The following is a 20,660-nucleotide window of genomic DNA, read 5'->3' as shown; positions in this document are numbered from 1 at the left end:
CTGCCCCCTTCCGGCCAGCAGGGGAAGGACGGCCTGGTGCAGCAGGGATGGTGTCTGGCCAGCAAGAAAACCACCTTTCTCTTTCAAGGTCTCCCTCCAGACTTGTGCTTTCAAAAGACAAGACATGAATGGGATTTGGCTGGACTTCTCCAGGAAGAAAACTTAAGCTGTCATGAGGCACTGCCCAGGTCCCACCGCTGGACCTGGGATCTAGGACCGTGCCGGGCCCATTCTGGTGAAGGGAGAAGCATCTGATGCTGGCACAAAGTCACCGCGCAGCCTCTTTGTGCCCACAAGGTCTTCCCCAACGTCTTCACCCGGCCCAGCAAGTGCTCTCACACCTCATGTGCACAGCCTGGAACCCTGGGATGGGTCTGAGCTATGTGCTCAGGGTCACTGCAGCTGTGCAGCCATCAGGGCTTCTGTGGGACAGCCTCTGCTGGGAGCCCAAACCAGTTAAACTACAATCAGCAAAAACTTCAATGCAAAAAAAAAAAACAACAACATTCCTCTGAAAATAATGGAGGAGAAAAAAAAAATCTAGTGAGGAAGACAGTGACATGCAGGGCCCCAAGTAGGCCAACACTGCACATCTTCTCATGGCCCCCAAAGAAAGTTACACGCCGAGAATTCCAGAACATTCAATCAAATAAGCATAGTCTCATGGAAAGCGCCCCCGCACTGGGATCTTGGAGGGTCAGCATTTGTCAGAGCACCATGTGGCCATCATGGTGCGTGTGCTCTTGGGCTGGAGTGACTCAGTGGATGGGGGCAGCCCCAGGAAGGCCAGAGGTGATGCGGGATGGCCCCCATGTGTAGATGAACATCAGCAACCCCACTGCTGAGCCCCCTGTGAAAAGCAATTTGAACTCTTTCAAAGAAGAATATGACCACAATTTAGGCTTTAAATAACTTTTTGCAGTAATCTTATTTACATGGATACAGAATCATTTTACATTCTTAGATCACAGTAATAGATGCTTTATTTTGTAAATTATGAAGGAAAACAAAAAGGAAACTATTTGTAAGCCTTCTCCATTAGCCTGTCTTACCAGTGGGAGGATCTGGAAGCATGTGGAGCCCGCACACCCTACAAGCTGAGACTGGTGACAGTGTGTTTTGCTCTGGCTGGATGGTGAAACCTTCAACCTCTCAGACTGTGCTTTCCTTTTCTGAACAAACATTTATAGAGACGACAGCAGTTCTCAGCACTGAATAGTTTACACACACTTCTAAAAACCGATGTCAGCAATGTGAGTGGTGAGAACCAAGCCACTGGCAGGCAGAGGGGCAGGTCTCTGGGGTGACAGGCTGTTAGTCGGCCCTGGGCTGTAGCTGTGACCAGCTGGGGTTGAGCAGAAGGGCAAGAGTCCCCCTTAACACCTGCCGCAGGACAACAGAACTCAACAGTCAGGGACGAGAAGCCACCCCACACAGGGTGGAAGGAAGGACTATCCGTCCTGATAAAGATCTCGGCCCATATGGTCAGGAATGACATCTTTGGGGACCCCCTTGGTATGTGCGTCCCCAGGCCCCAAGGTGCCTACGTTCCAGCTGTTTGGGATCTTTGGGACATAAACTCCGACAAGAGCACAGGGTGTCCTGGCTGAGGGGTGGAGGACACTGTGGGACGTGCAAGCTCCAGGTTCCTCAAAAAGACAATCTGGCAGAAAAGACTCATTCCAGAAGCTCCCGGAGGTTTGCTGAGAGGGAAATTAATCACTTCATGACTCATTGCAGCTTAAGGCTTCATTTTTAAGCTGTAAGCATGGCCTTTAATTCTTTAATATCTCCACCACTTTTGATTCCAAATTAGAGTTTTAGCTCTGCAAGAAATGGCCAGTTGTTTTACTCTGCCTGAGCTAGAAGAGGCCAAGTTACCTACCCAGGGACGGGAAACTTCCACCATCCCTTATGGGTGCCACGCCCTACTGCCCAGGGGCTGTCCCCTAGGACTAGTCCGTGGAGAGGTGTATTGTCACATGGTTTTGCTGTCGCCAAGGTGGTCCAGGGCCTCTGCAGGCAAGGGCGCAGTGTTGCTGTTCCGGAATCCTTCCAGGGCCCTGGCCACACGGAGGGGCTGCTGCTCCCGGCCTAGTTCCCAGTGGACCGTTTTCCTGAGCCAAGACACAAATGGTCACGGTTCACTAGCACTGCAGGAAGAAGGCGCCCTGCGGGTGAGCTTCTATCATCCCTGGGAAGGAGCTGCACGAGGAGTCCCAGCCACCAGGGACCAGAACAAGAGAAGAGTGAGTCCCGAGACACCACAGTGAGCGAGCACGACTCGTGGCAGCCCCCTGAGGTTTACACGGCCCTGCGGCTCCCAGGCAGGGAACATGACTCCGCAGGAGGTTGGGGGGGGGGGTCTGAGTTCTAGGCCTGGCTCTGCTGTGACTCGCCCTCTGTGACTGTGGGCAGCCTGGTTCCCACCACTGTGGGACGCGGCCCCCCTGGAAGCTGGTGGAAGGAGGACTGTGAGGCACCCCCCCCGTGCAACCTCTCCAGAAGTGGACATGGCAGAAGGCCGGCCGCTGCAGTCTGGTTCCGCCCAGCACCGCCGGCCAACGCCACCACCCTGCCCTGATGCAGGCCTCTCCACGGGCCGGGAGGCCTGGCTCTGAGTGGAGCCAGATACGCCACACTTACACTGGCAACCCTTCCGAGCCTGGGAGCAGGGAGACGGGGGTATGATATTGGTTAAGGTGAAGGAAAACAGGGTTAGTTCATAGAGGGAAACAAAGGGGGAAGAAACCTTGGGGTTTTCCTACCTCGCCTGGGATATCAGGAGGTAAACATTTTCTTAAGTTTGGAAAGGAATCCCTCCTTGTCCTCCCCAGCCTCAGGCCTAGCCTTGCCTCCTGCGGAGCTATCCATGGTCCTGCCACCTGGGCACAAACAGCAGAAAGAACTGGGGTCAAGGGAGCCACCTCCAGGAGTCCCATCCCTCGCTCCGCCTACCCACACTGGCCACCCAGGGGCTTGCCACTCAAGAAGCCACCAAGCACCACCCTGAGAGGGGAGGGGGTGGCTCCCAGGTCAGCCAGCGTGGCCTCGCCTGTTAGATGACTGAAGCAGAAGGGCCTCTCAGTGCTTTATTTAGTGTATCCCAACTGCTCCTCGAGTCACTGACCCACAACAGGGAAACAAGACAGAGAGAAGGACAGTGACCAGCTAACTCCACCTGAACAACTGTAACAACCGCCAAGTGCCACATGCCTTCCAGGTCAGGCCACGCAGATCCCACAGTAGCTCACTCAATCCTTTACACACAAATTTCACACATTAAAAAACAAAACAACAACAACAGAAACCACGAAGCACAGAGAGAGTTATATTAGATAGTTTGCCCAAGGTCTCAGAGCCGGTAGGTGGTGGGGAGAATGGAGTTCAAACACAAGCAGCGAGGGCCAGAGCCCAAGCTCCTAACAACCAAGTCACTGACTCCAAGCAGGTGAAGAACACATACCAAGACCAAATGACCAGCTTCCACGCTCCATACGTGTGCACCTGGGGTCTCTGGGACACCCAGGGAAGGGACTCGCTGCCTTGTGGAATCCCACGACACGTGCACTTCTTCCCTGTAACAACAGCAGTTGGGCACCCTATGCGTCCCTGGGCAAACTCCCCGTCAAGGGCATGTGACCCTACATGCCCTAGAAACAGGGAAGCTACTTGGCCGTTTTTTCAGGGCCCAAGCTGAGATTATGGAGATCAACTCTGCTGCATAAATCTGTCCTTTTCAAGAACTGCCAACCACTAGGCAGGCAGGACAAGCTTCTGCCATGAGCTCCTGTACTCAGCACAGGGCGTGTTTCTAACATGCTAGGTTGTATATGCCAAGTACGATGCATAGCGCAGTAAAAAAGGATCACGGTTCCCAAGATCTCAGTCTAAAATGCCATCATTAGTGAGGGGCGCCTGGGTTGCTCAGTCAGTTAAGTGTCCAACTTCAGCTCAAGTCATGATCTCACGGTTCGTGGATTCAAGCCCCACATCGGGCTCTGTGCTGACAGCTCAGAGCCTAGAACCTGCTTGGGATTGTGTGTCTCCTTCTCTCTCTGCTCCTCTCCCCCTTGCACTCTCTCTCAAAAATAAATAAACATTTTTTTTTCATTAAAAAAAAAAAAAAGATGCCTTCATCAATAAGAGGCCCAAAGATCTGGGCACCAGGCTCCAAGCAGGGGTGGGTGGAGTCGCCCCTGGGTACAGCACCCTGGGCAGTCTTGTGGACCTGGCATGCTCTCAGAGCTCAGAAACGTCTTCAGAGAGAGCAATAGCCCCAAACAAGGATGTGCTAACCAAGGTGTGAGCTATCACCAAAGTCAAGGTGGCTGAGTGATCCCCGACTCCCAGGGTTCCCCAGCAGAGGACCCCGGGCACTGCAGAGTCACCAGAGCAGATCCCCGTGAGAGGTGCCCACCGCCACAGGTTGCAAGGCCATGTGTGCCTTCCCTTAGTCCCTCACATCCCCCGTTCTGACGTGATGCCTTAAGTAACAAAGAGCCTCCTCACACAAAGCAACCCGCAAACCAGAAATTTCCCATCACTCCTGGGCCTCCCTGGACACAGGAGAGGAGAGTACGGACTGATTTTATCGTGCCCTTGCTCTGGGAATGGCAGACCTTTGTGCGTGCGCATGGGTCACTATGAGTTCTAGCTGACGGAGCTTTTAATGTGTGCCACGTACCGTGTCAAATGCTTTACCTACGTGATCTCATTTAATCACGTAAGAACCCTATGAAATACAGGCTGCTATCATTTCCAACTTACAGATGGTAAAGCTGAGGCCTGGAGAGCTTAAGTAATTTGCCCAAGCCTTTACAGATGATAAGGGCAGAGTGGGGCCTTGCCTCGTACGTTGCCAAGCTGTTAACTACGAGTCACAACAGGGCACAGAAACTCAGACTGCCGTCACCCTCCTCCCCGCAACTCTGCTGTCCTCATCATTCAGAAGGTGGGAAACGGTGATGCCCCCATGGCTACAGGTATGTGAGCCACAGTGGCCAAAGGCCCCAGAATAAGCAACCAGTTAACAGGTTAATGATTCACAACAACAAAAATAAAACAACAAAACGCAAACATGCCAGATCACCCTCTACCACCAGGAACTCCGGTCTTATCTCTATTTTAAATTTGGATAAAAGGACTCCTTCAGGAATAAGGTTCACTGGCAGGGACATCAAAGGCTATAAGCACTAAATTTAAAATTCTGAACCAAATGTCAGGAATAAACTACACACATAGATGACAAAGTCTATATACACACTGTTTTTCTAACCTAGGACAGGAGGAGGGATGTGTCCTTACGGATGTCGCGGACATTCAGATGCCTTCTGGTCTCAGGACAGGATACAAACAAAGGCACTGTGCTTCTAAAGCTTCTTTAAATACAGCCAGCATGTCACTTGTGCCTTTAGAATAAAGAGGAAATGCCCACTCCAGCTGAATGGGCACTACATGACCATTTCTAGTCTACACCTTCAGAAGGTGACCACACCCAGAGGGGCTGCTCAGCCAACACAGAGGTCCAGCCTGAGGCCACAGGTCTCTTCTCTCCTGGGGAAGAGCTTGTACTCCCATCTCTCAGAGTATCTCCCAGCGACATGAGAAAAATGAATTCAAATAAACTCAATCAACATTTCCTGTGAACCAGCCCTGTGCCAGGCGCCATGGAAAGTGTTGGGGGATTCAAAGAAGAAACACGCCAACTTATTAGGCAGGGATTCCAAGTTAGAGCTGCCTGATAGCTGTTTATACTGTGATCCCAGGGGAAGAGTAACAATCATCCCAGGAATATGGGCCAAAATGTTTTTTCCATCGGCACAAGCTTCTCTTTTTTTTTTTTTTATTTTTATTTTTTTATTTTTGGGACAGAGAGAGACAGAGCATGAACGGGGGAGGGGCAGAGAGAGAGGGAGACACAGAATCGGAAACAGGCTCCAGGCTCCGAGCCATCAGCCCAGAGCCTGACGCGGGGCTCGAACTCACGGACCGCGAGATCGTGACCTGGCTGAAGTCGGACGCTTAGCCGACTGCGCCACCCAGGCGCCCCGGCACAAGCTTCTCTTAAGAGAAGGGTTCAGGGTAGGGGCGCCTGGGTGGCGCAGTCGGTTAAGCGCCGACTTCAGTTCAGGTCACGATCTTGCGGTCTGTGAGTTCGAGCCCCGCATCGGGCTCTGGGCTGATGGCTCAGAGCCTGGAGCCTGCTTCCGGTTCTGTGTCTCCCTCTCTCTCTGCCCCTCCCCTGTTCATGCTCTGTCTCTCTCTGTCTCAAAAATAAATAAACGTTAAAAAAAAAAATTTTTTTTTTTAAAAGAGAAGGGTTCAGTACGTATCTGGGGCTCAGTGCTTGCTGTCTTCTCCCGTTATCTATAAGCTGGATGACGGCACGGACTCTGTCTCTGTGTCATCTCTTAGCACGTAACAAATGCTAAAGGAACTTATGTTTGAAGAAACAGAGACCGAGAGGACTCCAGGACCTGACTTCTGGGGACCGGGGCCGCCCTGCAGGTGGAGGTGCAGGTCTATACACACAGCCTGACTCCCTGAGCCGACTACACACACAGGCTGAGCCAGCAAAGTACCTCTCGTTCTACTAAAATTTTGTCTTTTCCTTCATCTTCCTCCTGCCAGCACCCTGTGTGAAGGTCAACGCTGCCAACTCTGTCGGAGAGGAGAAACGGCAGGTGGGATTCCCAGACAGTGAGCTCTGGAACTGCTTTCTACAACTCCAGGTAAATGTATGTGTACTGTCACCAAGAGTTAACGAGGACCCAGAAGCACAAACCCTGAGCCACACTGTCTCTAACTCAGTCTCGCAATAATAGACTTTGCCGACTCCCTGTGTCTTCTATGCTCCGCCCTGAGTACTGAGAGTCCCTGAGTGCACGGTGTCTTTCTGGACTTTCTGATTCACAGAATGGGGAAGAAGCAAGGGTCAGCTGTTAAGGTTTTCACCAGCTGTACTAGGGACCAAAAATAGGCAAGGGATATTAAATCCCCCAAACCTTTTGGGTCGGTTTCCTATGTAATTATATCTACTCCAAATGCCCTTCAGGTGCCCTTTTCCCTAATGAAAGTATAGACGCCCAGAAATCAGTTTGTACCTGACAGCTCCTGTCAGGTTCTGAGGGCTCCCTGACTCACGTGTATTTGGAGGCTACTAAAAAAGTGATCTGAGGGGCTCCTGGGTGGCTCAGTCGGTGAGCGTCCGACTTCGGCTCAGGTCGTGATCTCATGGTCCGTGAGTTCGAGCCCCATATCGGGCTCTGTGCTGACAGCTCAGAGCCTGGAGCCTGCTGTCTCCCTCTCTGTCTGCCCCTCCCCTGCTCATGGTCTGTCTCTGTCTCAAAAAAAAAAAAAAAAAGTGATCTGAGTAACACTTTATTCCACAAAGCAATGATACCTGAACATAACTGTTTCTTTTTTTTTTTATTTAAAAAAAATTTTTTTTAACGTTTATTTATTTTTGAGACAGAGAGAGACAGAGCATGAACGGGGGAGGGTCAGAAAGAGAGGGAGACACAGAATGTGAAACAGGCTCCAGGCTCCGAGCTGTCAGCACAGAGCCTGACGCGGGGCTCGAACTCACGGACTGCGAGATCATGACCTGAGCCGAAGTCGGCCGCTTAACCGACTGAGCCACCCAGGCGCCCCTGAACATAACTGTTTCTAACATAACTTCAGTTTAGATTTTGTTAAATGTTTGAAATAAGAGATTCAGACTCTACTTAAATAAATATGACCCACTGTTAGTGAGGTTGTCAGGAAATGAGAATTATAAGTACTGTCGTATTTTCACATGCAGATTGCAAAATAACTGTCTTCACAGTATAATGAAATTTAACCATGTCTGGGCAGCATTCTTTGAAGCCAATTCTAAGATTCTTAAATGCTATTTAAAAAATTATGTCCAGGGCCCCTGGGTGGCTCAGTGGGTTAAGCGTCTGACTTCGGCTCAGGTCATGATCTTGCAGTTTGTGAGTTCGAGATCTTGCAGTTTGTGAGTTGGGCTCTGTGCTGACAGCTTAAAGCCTAGAGCCTGCTTCAGATTCTGTGTCTCCTCCTCTCTCTGCTCCTCCCCCACCTACACTCGGCCTCTCTCTCTCTCTCTCTCTCTCATAAATAAACATTAAAAAAAAAATTACATCTGGGAGCCAAATTTCCCACGAGAACACAGCTCTGAAATGACAATGAAAGTGAGTAGGGAAAAAAGAATTTGGCGTACTACATCACTTTACAACAACTTTTCAGAAATGCGCTCAATCCATGCATCAAAGTTAAACTATGCTCAACAAAATTATGTCAGTAAAAATTTAAAAGGAAGAAGTGACAGAGTGTCTGTCACACCAGAGGTTCCCAATAAATCCAGGCTGAGTGAGGGCGGGGAACTAGCTATGAGGACAAGGAACCACAGAAGTCACGAGGGTTCAAAGGATACTCATAAGCTGACTGTATGATCAACTCTCAAGTTAAACTACCAGAAAAGAGTTTAACAAAAACACCAATGTTCTAATCTAGTGAACAAGGCCCGCGTCACGACTCACAGGGCCGACCTCAAGTTCTCCTGTGGTTGGGAGAGGAGGAAAATCTCCCCTGCCAGGTGACTGGGAACATTTGCAATTCAGGAAGCACAACTACAATTACGTGGAACGGCTATTTCCACTTTTCAGTACAAGGGCTGTAACAAGAGTGTAAGAAATCCAGGTACCAAACCTTTCCATGTTTGGTCAGGCTCCCGACAGGCTTTGTGGTGGCTGCTTTGTCACAGACGACCTGGCCCCCTGGACTCCACAGAAGCCCAGCAAGTCCACGCAAAGGCAGTTGCTGCTGGGACCTCCAGCCCTAGGCTCCAAGACCAGCCCTCCCTTCCTGGAAACCCACCCCTGGATGCCATCACCTGCTCTGAGTGACCACACACTCCCTAGTGCCGTTCAGGCTCTGAGGACAAGGGAGGGGCATCCAGGACCCACACAAGCAGAATGATGTAAGGGGGGAACACCTGTGCAGCTGAGGCCAGTTCACCACGCAGCTCGCCCCATCCCGGGCCGAGTCCCCACCAACGGAGGACCAGCATCTCCTCCGCAGGGCCCCCACCTCCCACGGGAAGAGGCGCTGCAGCAGAGGCGGCCATCACCACAGCCTGTGCCTGCCAGCATTTTGGTATCAAATAGCTAGTATTTAAAAACACTCTATAGATACAGCCTGACATCCGAGCTCAGGGTAAACGCAGCATTTGTTCGCTGCCGGACGAACTCAAAGTTAGACCTGCTGTGCACAGGCAGGTTTGCGCTCGGTCGACTGGCTTTTTTACGGCTTTGGTAGCTGTCACTTACAAGACACTCTGAAATCTTGGGGAGGCGTTCTGGGTCAGGATTGCATAAAGTCTTCCCATCTGTCTCCTCCTTAAGCTGTTACAAGGAATCTCATGTGGGGATGTGCCCAAGGTCACAGGGCGAGCGGCAGAACCACGGACAGAACTCAGAACAGCTCTCGCAGACACATGGCTGCCCTCCGGCAGGAGGCGAGCTGACACTCTCTGACCTCTGCACACACAGGGCAAGTTAGAGTGGCCGGCGGGAGGCTGTTCCTGGCTCCCAGCGCCCCTCTGTCATGCTCCCCGCAAGGGCAGACCCCAACGTGTTTCTGAACCATGCACCCTCCAAGGACTGAGAGGCCTTCCACGTGTTGCCACCTTACCCGTGCTTGTATTGGTGACACCATTCACCGTCCCCTCCACGTCGGTCTCATCCTCGGCATAGCTCAGGATCAGGCTCTGCTGCCGGCTTGTGAGTCTCCTGTGGAGCAAACAAATTGAGTGTTTCCTCTGGGCAGCCCTTTAAATGATGGGCTGGGCCGGTTTCCACGTAAGCATGTGGAAAATGTGGGGACACAATAAGGCAGAGGCACACACCCCGAACCTAAGAGCCACCCCCTCAAAGCTTCAATAAAGAAAACCTGAATTACACTGATCATGGTGAGCACTGCATAACATATCAAACTGTTGAATCTTTATGTTGTACACGTGAAACTAATATAACGCTGTAAGTCGATTATACTTTGATAATAAAAATGTTTAATTCTTTGTTTATTTAGTTTGAGAGAGAGCACACATGTGCATGCATGTACAAAAGGACATAGAGAGAGGGAAAGAGAGAGCCCCGACGAGGACCTTGATCTCATGAACTGTGAGATCATGACGTGACTCAAAATCAAGAGTTGGATGGTTAACCGACTGAGCTACCCAAGCACCGTGATAAAAAAAAAAAAAAAAAAAAAAATCTCCTAAAATACCTTAAGTTGAGGGGGGAGGGGCTCTTATAAGTGTCATATGTAGAAAGTTAACTAATTAAAAGGAGCACCAGGGGGCACCTAGGTGGTTCAGTAGATTAAGCGTCTGACTTCCGTTCAGGTCATAATCTCATGGTTCATGGGTTCGAGCCCCACGTTGGGCTCTCTGCTGTCTACGCAAGCCCACTTCAGATCCTCTGTCCCCTTCTCTCTGCCACTCCCCTGCTCATTCTCTCTCTCTCTCTCTCTCTCAAAATAAAAAAAAACCTTTTAATTAAAAAAAAAGTAGTGCCAGAAATTTCGCTCACCCTCCCCAATAGGGTGAGCCATGCCTATCCTGGATGCCACAGCACTCGACTCAAACCTTTCTCCCAAAGAACGGAGACGTCATGTGCTATGATCCAGTTACAGATTCGTGTCTCCCACGAGACCCCCAGTGCCCTGAGAGCAGTAATGATAAAACCAACAACAGCAGCTATTGCTAAGTGTCCCTTATGTATTATTCAGTTTTCCAGCAACTAATGAGGGTGGCCTTATTATGCCCACTTTGCAGATGGAGAACCTGGGCAGGACACATCTGACTGTAAGGTAGAAATAACTGGCACAAGCCTCAGTGCTTACGGCAGCGGACCCACAACGGGCCGGGCGGTCTGGGTCGGCATAAGGCCTGGCAGGTAAAAAGCCCTCAAAACCGGGTCCTGCTAGGTGGGGAAAATGCAGAGATTGGGCGGACCTCACCATGGTTACGTGGGCACGCACTTTGGAACTCTTATCTTGATGTGAATGTAGTGATCTCCATAGCCGTAGCTGTTAATCCGGGGGATACCTTTCCCACTCATCCGAATCTTCTGGTCTGTCTGAATCCCAGGGGGTATCTATAAAGAAAAGAAATCTGTGGTTTTCCTTGGTCTACAGTTGCTCAAATGGAAACATTTCACTACACTAAGACTCACTCCTTGGAAAGAACTCCCATTCAGGTTTCCAGACATCCACATGGAAGCTGGCTAAACCGGGGTCCACCTGGAGCAGAGCCCAAAACAAGCATGTGGGGGCAGGCAGTTCGGGAAGCTGAGCCCACAGCAGGAGTGAGGGAGCACAGAGAGTGTGACCTGGGAGGGGGCAAAGCCAACACAGGGGCACAGTGCTGGGGCTGCTCCCTGGTGCCAGCAGAGGCGTGGATGTGACCCAGGACCTGCCTTCACTGGTGATTCCTTCATCAGGGTCTACAGTCTGTGATTCACACCCAAGGAATGGCCTAACATTCCCCTACTTCCCCCAGACCCCATCACTGAGTCTCCAACAGGCTGCTCGGCCACAGGTTCTAGCCACTTCTCAGCCGGTTCACAGAGGGGAAAAAAAAAATAGCAACAAAGGACAAGAGTGGCAAACACGTTCTCGGCCTCTTACCGTCACGTTAATCGTCTCGTACAGGCCTTGCGCTCTGGCTGTCCCCCCAAGAAGAGCCTGAGCTATGGAAATAAAGAGGTCGGAGTGGATGTCTGCACCGTCCCTCCGGAACACGGGGCTTTTCTGCACCTACGGTCCAAGCAGGAGAGATGTGGTTATGCGTGCAGAAGTCCTTCTCGAGACTGGACAACAGCCCATCTCAGCAGCCTGGGCACAGGGTCCGGCATGCGATACGCTGCTTCTTTGCTGAAGAGCACAGCATCAAGGGAGAGGATGTACTTTTGCCAAAGCAGAACATGACCCCAGGCTCCGGGAGTTACAGGTCAGATTCATTTCTACATAGCGACACAAGAGTGTCGGTCTCAGATCAAGCCGTCCCAATGGGCAAATAAAAAAAGTAAAATTGGCTTATTAAACATAAAAAAAAAAAAAAAGCTTACTCTACTGGCAGGTATAAGGAAACAGAGATTAGTACATCTACAAAGGCACAGTTTATTTTCCAAACAGTCATCTGGTACAAACTACCTTCAAGACAGACAGACAGCAGTGGAATGATTCTGATGCACAAGCACTACTTTTGGGGCCTCAAAGACACTTCTTGCCTTGCAGTGATTTCCCCTCTCTCTGTTCTTGTCTATTATCAGGTGGGAGCAGGGTCTGAAACTCCCACCAAGCCCACTGGAGAGCCTGGCTGACAGCTGGCTGCCTTTGTCTTTGATTCCTCGTCTAGCACTTCACGCTTTACGGTATTTTTATCTGTGTTTTAAATTACAAAATATCTCACACACGCATGAACAGGAAAAGTAGGGGCGCCTAGATGGCTCAGTAGGTTAAGCGTCAGACTTTAGCTCAGGTCATGATCTTGCAGTTCGTGGGTTCGAGACCCGTGTCGGGCTCTGTGCTGACAGCTCAGAGCCTGGAGCCTGCCTGGGATTCTGTGTCTCACGATGGACACATCCTCTCTCTGCCCCTCCCCCACTGGTATTCTGTCTCTCTCTCAAAAATAAATAAAACACTAAGAAAAAATTTTTTGAACAGGCAAAGTAAATTACATCACACACGCAGAACGCCCACAACCCAGTGGAGGTAATAAAACATCGCGATGCAGTGAAGCCCCTGGCTCCTCCCCCTCCAGAGTGGCCCCACGCTGACTGTAGCAGTTCTCATTCCCACATATGTACATGTCCCCAAATAATATGTAGCACCCTGTCACGTGCTTTAAAAGTGTTTATAGACAGTCTCCCTCCCTGCATCCACTCGCAATCTGCTTTCTTTCCCTCAAAGTAACTGAGAAGTCTCAGTTGTGCTGAACGTATGGCTCTGGTTTCTTCCCGTGGCTGCTCTGAGGCACTCTGGCCACAGCACGGTTCTCTCATTCACTCTCTTATCCGAGGGCAGCAGACTGTCGTCAGTGTCTTGCTATTATGAGTGAGGGTGTCTTGCACACAGCCTGTGCCTTCCCCTGCTGCGCTCACATGGCTTTCCTGGGGCACACGGCAGAAATGTGGGGACAAGAACTGTATCTCCTTTACCATCTCCTGTCTCAGAAACCAGGTCTGTCTCTGCACACAGTAGGTAAAACTGCACCTTTGGCTCTTACCACCCCCACGAACAATTTGATACATAAATTTAAAATCACAAGGAGGGGGGTCTGGGTGGCTCAGTCAGTTGAGCATCCAACTCTTGGTTTCGGCTCAGGTCATGATCTCATGGCTTCGTGGGATCAAGCCCCACATCAGGCGCCCTGTGCTGGCAGTGCAAAGCCTGCTTGGGATTCTCTCTCCCTGTCTCTCTGCCCCTCTCCCACTTGTGTGGTCTCTGTTTCTCTCAAAATAAGTAAATTTTTAAAAAAATTACAGAGATGCATTCTATATTTTTATGTGTCCTATGTTTTCCAACTTATAAAAATCTTGAGGAAACTGTTCTGTCCAAACGTAGCACAAAGGCTTGACGTGATACATGTTTCATAACCCCACCGAGGTGGCCACTGTTTCCCTTAGACACGCCCCCATGAGCGCCCACCTCCCTGCAAGAGGGCAAGGGCCCGAGAAGCTGTGCGAGCAGAGCACCCACCCTGAATGTGATGAAAATTTCTCTTTTTCCGACAGGCATCCGCACCGTCTGGCCATCCTCGACTCCTGTAAGAACAAAAGTTCAAAAGGGAACATTTATTTGGGGACCTCCCATGGAGTTTCCTGCCCTAAATCCATTTACAAACCACTGACTTCCTTACCCGTTCCTATTAATGAGGAACAACACAATTATCCACAGTACATCCAATGGGTGCAACTTCTCAAAGGAGCAAGTACAGCAAGTGATCCCCAAACAAGAGCGCCTTCTATTCGTTTATCCAAGTTCCCTGGACACCTGCTCCTACCAGGTCCATGTAGCATGTCGGTGAGTTTAGAATTTAGTAGGGGAGACAGCTATCACCCAAATAACAACACTAACAAGTGCATCATTACAAACAGAAACGTGTTCGTAGAAGCAAGGACAAAGGACATCTAGGAACAGGGAGAGTTCCAGAAGCTGCTCTAGAGAGGCAACACTCAAGCTAGCAGCTCTGGGAGAAGAGTTAACCCGCTGAGAAAAGAAGGTGGAAAGTGAGCTTCAGACACAGGGAGTGACATATGACAAGGCTCTGTCTAGAGGCATTATGGCCCATTCGAAGAGCTGCATGAAGGCAGCTGCAGGAAGGCCGCAGGGCAGGCAACAAGAGGAGAGGCTGCAGAGGCCAGAAGGGGCTGAGACAGGTGGCATTTCTCACCCCAGGAGTCACAGGCTTCAGGGCAAGTGACACGATCAGACTGCCCTGCAGAAAGTCCATCCTGGGAACAAGACCCAGCTGGCGAGAGCAGTCACAGGCGGCCCCTGGGGGCTAGGAGGAAGGGGTAGTGGTGCAGACAGGGCTGGCCACAGTGACAATGCTGGCCTCGTTGAACGAAGGTGGAGGAGCTCCACAGGGGAGCAGAGCAGGCGTGTCAGGTACCTTCTGCCCACGAGGCATGCAAGGGTAGATTTTAAGGACAACTAGTACAGAGAGGAAAACGCAAGGAGATTCCAGTTCCCCCTCCAATCCGGGGCTCCAGATCCTTCACCACAGCTTTTACAACAGCCCAATCACAGGGAAACAAAGGCCCCAGCTGTCCCAGCCCCGGTACGTGGAGGAGCCCAGGACCCACCGGCAGGCACAGGGATCACCACTTTCTTCTTCTGCTTGGCCTGTCCGGCTCCTCTGCATATGACGCAGGGAGTCGTGATGATGGAGCCTCGGCCACCACACCTCCGACACGTGGAGCGCATCACAAAGGGGCCTGTATTTATGGTTTCCTGATAAAGAGACGAAAAAGATGGAACCCTTAGGTACACAGGTAAACTCTAATGGCCAAGCCTCTGAGAACACAATGCACGGCAGAGAAATGTTTCATCAAAGACTCGTGTTCTGTGTGAACACGCACTAAAACATACTGCCTAAGAACACAGGGACCCACACCTTTCTCCCAAAGGATGCAGACGTCATGCAAGATGATGCAGTCACAGACGTGTGGAAAACACTCTGGCAGCTATGAGAACTGAGTGTGCATCTGTGGGGCTGTGCCCTACAGACCACACTCGTGCAACAGCGTACGTCCCTTGCAGCCTGGGTGGCCACCAGGAGTGAGCTGCCTGAAAAATCATGGTGTAACCACGTTAACAGAACACTGCACATGGGTGAGAAATGCTTTCTGAGATCACTGAGTTGTAAAAACCGAAGCAAACGGTGCAGCACCATGTACAGAGTGCTACCTTGGGTCACTGGAACCTCCATACAGATGGCTTGAAATGTGCGTGTCCGTCTAAAGCAGGATACACAAGAAGGTCACTAGAGCTGTGCCTCTAAGGAGGATGCCTGGAACAATTAGGGGGTGGGGCTTGGGGAGGAACACTTAACTTTTCACTGTACTTTCGTTTTTCCTTCAGAATTCTGGACAGTGTGCAAATATAAACACGTACATTTTTAAACATGATAAATTTTAAATTAGAGACATTTTAAATGTAAGAATTATTTGTCCCAGCAATTCCACCTTTGGAGGTCTGTGTCACAGAAAGTAGAGGCATCAGATGGAAGGCCATATGTGTAGAGGGTTTTCCTGTAGCACTGAAACCTAAGTATTAAGTTGGAAAATGAGATCTGCATGTATCGGCCTGGAGGAATGGGCATGATCCATCAAAGACCAAAGCAAGTTGCACAACAAAGAGTATGTGTAATATACTCTCATTAGAAAGTTTTTGCTTTAAAAAGAAATTTTTTTGTATGGAGACAGAGACTGAGTTGTGGAAAGAACACCTCAAGTTACTAACTTGGGAGTCCAGGCAAGGGGCGATTACTGACATTTTCTTTATGTATTCCTCCGACTGTTGTGTCAGAACAAGTACTTTTCGATAATTTACAAAACAGGCAGGGGGACGCCTAGGTGGCTCAGTCAAGTGAATATCTGACTTGATTTTGGCTCAGGTCATGATCCCAGGGTCGTCCTATGGAGCCCTTGTTGGGCTCTGTGCTGAGTATGGAGCCTGCTTGGGATTGTCTCTCTCCCTCTGTCCATCTGCCCACTCGTGCACGCACTCTCCCGCCCTCTCTCCCCCTTTCCCGCTTTCTAAAAAAAAACAAAACAAAATGAACAGTGTAAAGAAGTTAGGTTAAACAAAAGAAGTAACCACTTTCTAACCAGTGAGGAGCTGGGGGTAGTAGCCACAGAACACAAGGCCCCACCAGCTGTGGGAGGGGCTGGGGGCCAAGAGGCCCCTGAAGGATGGGGGTGCGCAGGGAGGATGGGGGAGAGGACACTCGGGGGCGGGGGGCAGAACAAGCAGCACCACGCCAGCAACAGGGGCTGCCTGCCTCCTTGCTCCTGGGGCACCAGTGGTGGGGGCCGGGGGAAGATAGGGAGGACCCAGCCCCCCTTTCTTCCCACATGGCCCTCAGGTACAGTGAGAACAGGGCAGTAGTGGCCTCAGGGACCAGACTAGCTGCTCTGGGTGGCCAGGTTTCTCTTTTGTTTTCTCAGCAATCGCTGTTGTAATCAGAGGGGCACTACTCTCTTTAAAAGGTAACTGCTCAGCTCCCAGAGGTTTCAGGAATGGTTACAGAGAGGCAGTACACCCCATTTTTCAGTCTCCTACAATCAACGCGGTGATCTGGAGTTCAGAAGTCAGTATGTGCCTCACCACAACTTCCTCATTAATCTCAAAGGGAAAATTAACAACTTTACAGTGAAGAAACCTGGTGGACACTATCTTAACTAACTACTCATGATCCAATGTCACGTCATCACTAATGGGACAAACTGACACCTCACGACTCCTGACGTGATCCAGTGTCAAGGGCACTACCCCTCTGTGACGTTTCACCAAAAATATGTGATCTGAATCTGGTCATGAGAAAATATCAGATGAACCCCAATATAAAGGGCATTCTACAAAACAGCTGGCCTGTAATCCTAAAAAATGTCAAGGTCATAAAGAAAAAGAAAGGCCGAGAAACCGTTCCCAGATTAAAGGAGACAAAAGATATGACAACCAAACACTATGCAAAATCCCAGCATGGATCCTGGATCAGGAAAAAAAGGACATTGTAAGGACAAGTGAACACATGAGAATGAGTATAGAAAATGGTATTCTAGCAACGTTAAATTTCCTGATAGTGACAACTGTGTTGTGGTTGCATAAAAGAACATTCTTGTTCCTTGAAAATACACAACAGATATGACAGTGCAAATGGGACAGAATGTTAACAACTGGTGAATCTGGGTAAGGAATAAGGGAGTGGCTCTTTATACTGTTCTGTATGTTTGTATTATATAAAAAACTTACCAAAAGAAAAAAATGATTACACTTCAAGCAAAATTTAAACCCCCCGCCCCCCAGCAACGGTTTCAAATTACCAAAATTTTCAGGGAAGTGTATTTTCAGGGAAGACAGCACAGGATCACTGACCAAGCCAGAGTACTCTTGGGAAAAGAAAGATCTAGATAAAACAGTCCCACCTAGTCACGGACACTCAAAAGCACCAAGCACTGCCAGATAACTCTCCAAGGCTATCCACAGGAGTGTAGAAAAAGGGCCGGCAAGGGGTGTGGGGGGCCCAGAGGCGGGGGATCCCAGGCGGGGGGGGTGGGGGGCTCTGCCACACTCTCACCATGCCGGAGCCGCCGCAGTAATGGCAGTTCTGCATCTTGGTGCCAGGCTCGTTCCCCTTGCCGTCACACCGCTCGCAGGTGTCAGTGATGTTCACGGTGAACTCTTTGTTGACCCCCTTGGCAGCCTGATTAAACGTCAGCTCCATGATGTACTAAAGAAGTCAGAGGGCAGCCTGTCATCTTTGGTTAATTACCAAAGTGATCCTCCACTTTGAAAGTAAAGGAGGGCAATGGTCAGCGGTTTTCATTCACGTTACCTCTTCTTTTAAAGTGGGCTTTATTCTTTAAGACGGTTTTACACGTTTATAAAATTGAGAGGGAGGTATCAGGATCGCCCCCTGCCCCCACACATGCACAGCCCCCACCAGGGTCAGCATCTGTCACCGGGACGTCCATTTTTTATCAAGGATGAACCCACATGGACACATCAGAGTCCCCCAAAGCTCGTCTTTCACTTCAGGGTCCACCCTTGGTGGTGTATTTCCTAAGGGCCTGAACAAATGTATGACACGGGTCTGTTGTTACAAAATCATAGAGGACTTTCACTAAATGTGAAATTTCACCAAAAATCTTCCATGCCCCACCTGTTCATCTCTTCACCCAGCTACTTATTTTTTAACTCACCTGTCCTCTGCCAAGTAGGAATGGATGGGACTCGACTGACTCTGCCCTACATCTCAGGATTTTCAAGAGGGAATGCTTGTTTTAAGTGAAAATGTACTTTTCAACAAACTGTTCACAGATAATATTTGTACATAGTCCTTATAGACAGCTCGAATGATCCCCAAACAGAATTTAAGTCACAAAACATGCTCCCTCTCTCAGCTCTGATAATGTCTTATTAGGACATAAATATGCAAGAGGTAGAATTGGTGTTGTGTCTCCGTTCTGGTACCGAGCTCTTCTACAATAATGCAGCAAGCTCCAGACAAAACGCACCCGAATCATGGACCCTCAAAGCCTTCGCCTCAGGCTGCCTGATTAAGCAATTGTACAGCTAAAAAGGATTACCTACATGGTAATCCTACATGGATTACCTACATGGTTTTTCTTAAATATGGGAATTATTTCCTACCAAAATGGCTGCCTCCAGATCATTCCATCGAAGCTGCTTTGGGTTTTTTTTTTTTTTTTTTTGTTGTTGTTGTTGTGTTTTTTTTTTTTTTTTTTTTGAGAAAAAGAAACATAAAATGTTTGCCTCACAATGAGCGGCTAAAATGTGAATGATTCTTTAAAACAAGGAGCCTACCTCCTGAGGCTGACTGAATACACTCTGGAAATCCCCAAAAGAAGAGGATGAGAATTCCCCGAAGATCTTCCTGAAGAGCTCCTCGGGGTCGACAGTGGGGCCCCCTTTCCAGTAGCTCTGTCCGGAGGCGCCGGCGTCCGAGCCCGCAGAGCCGTAGGTGTCATACTGTCTCCTCTTCACTTCGTCACTCAGCACCTACAGGAAAAGGCCCGGCGGTCAGGCGCCACCAGGTCTCCCGAGGCCCAGGACACGGCACAAGTTCACACCGTGTGTACAGGTAAGGGTGCTGGATCAGCATTAAATTTCCTGCTTTTGACAAGCGTACTGTGGTTAACGTAAAAGAATGTTCTTGGTCTTAGAAAATTCACACTCGAGTACTGAAGAATAAAGAGATACGGCGTCTGTGACGTACTTTCAGATGGCTGGGGGATGTGCACACTCATACAGCAGGTACACGATACTCTACGTATCCTGAGTCCCTACAGACCCTCTAAGTCTGGGAAGGTCGCTCTGGAACGGCTCAGTAGCCCGCCACAGTGTGCGCTTCATCCCTCTGACTACATTTCAAGTTCCTCACGGGCGGCCTCCTACTTTTACAATACGCACCATCCCACTAGACAGAGATGCCCTAAGGAGGGGGGTCAACAAATAAGTGTGGAATTAATTAATCCAACCAGGAGCTCCCAGACCTGGCTATAAATCAGATGACCTGGGAGCTCTGTTAATACAGATTATCAGACCATTTCCTACTGAGATTCCAAGTGAGATCTAGCAGGAGACCTGGGAATCTTTTCTTCAAGGAGGTAATCTGGTATGGGACAGTCTTTACAATGGACCTTATGACATGTCAGGTCACCCTGGGCAGCACACGCTGATGTACCCACACAGCTGAATGACAGTGACTGCACACACAGGTAGGTCGCATTACCTCATAGGCTTCTGCCAGCTGGGAGAACTTCTCCTTGGCTTTGGGATCATCCTTGTTTGTGTCTGGGTGGTATTTCTTGGCCAGCTAAGGGAGAAAACCATAAATTACAATGGACACATGATGATTACTAACACTGGACCTCAAATAACAGTCACAATCTCACCTCCCTTACAGCATTAGTCTGTTTTGAGATTTTGCGACCAACAGCAATTTTTTTTTAATGTATGTTTGTTTGTTTGTTTATTTTTTGAGAGACAGAAAAAGACAGAGCGCAAGGGTGGGGTGGGGAAGGGCAGAGAGAGAGGGAGACACAGAATCTGAAGCAGGCTCGAGGCTCTGAGCTGTCAGCACAGAGCCTGATGTGGGGCTTGAACTCACGAACTGTGAGATCATGACCTGAGCCAAAGTCAGACACTTAACCGACTGAGCCACCCAGGAGCCCCATCAACCAACAGCAATTCTTAAAACAAGGCCTAAGACTTTAAAATAAACCATCTCTTGCAGCAACTGGGTTACTCAGTCAGTTAAGTGTCTGACCAACTCTTGGTTTCGGCTCAGGTCATGATCTCACACTCTGTGAGATCGAGTCCTGCATCGGGCTCTGTGT

General features: G+C 49.7%; 1 protein-coding gene across 3 annotated transcripts in view; it reads right to left on the bottom strand.

Moving 5' to 3' along the window:
• Positions 1-896: 896 nt before the first annotated feature.
• The window catches only part of DNAJA3 (DnaJ heat shock protein family (Hsp40) member A3), a 29,675-nt gene continuing 9,911 nt past the window's right edge, over positions 897-20,660 (bottom strand). For 2 of the 3 annotated variants that reach the window (XM_049637429.1, XM_049637431.1), the window contains 10 exons: positions 20,054-20,137; positions 19,126-19,320; positions 17,876-18,028; positions 14,880-15,027; positions 13,771-13,835; positions 11,698-11,826; positions 11,050-11,165; positions 9,700-9,797; positions 2,769-2,885; positions 897-2,117 (listed from right to left, as the gene is read on the bottom strand). In XM_049637429.1, the coding sequence (XP_049493386.1) occupies positions 2,782-2,885; positions 9,700-9,797; positions 11,050-11,165; positions 11,698-11,826; positions 13,771-13,835; positions 14,880-15,027; positions 17,876-18,028; positions 19,126-19,320; positions 20,054-20,137 (1,092 nt within the window). In that variant the 3' untranslated portion in view covers positions 897-2,117; positions 2,769-2,781. The remainder of the gene's footprint in view (positions 2,118-2,768; positions 2,886-9,699; positions 9,798-11,049; positions 11,166-11,697; positions 11,827-13,770; positions 13,836-14,879; positions 15,028-17,875; positions 18,029-19,125; positions 19,321-20,053; positions 20,138-20,660) is intronic. The other variant, XM_049637430.1, reaches the window with a different exon arrangement.

This window comes from Panthera uncia, chromosome E1, assembly GCF_023721935.1.
Source record: "Panthera uncia isolate 11264 chromosome E1, Puncia_PCG_1.0, whole genome shotgun sequence".
Lineage (NCBI taxonomy): Eukaryota > Metazoa > Chordata > Mammalia > Carnivora > Felidae > Panthera > Panthera uncia.
This window is presented reverse-complemented; position numbering and strand designations above follow the sequence as displayed.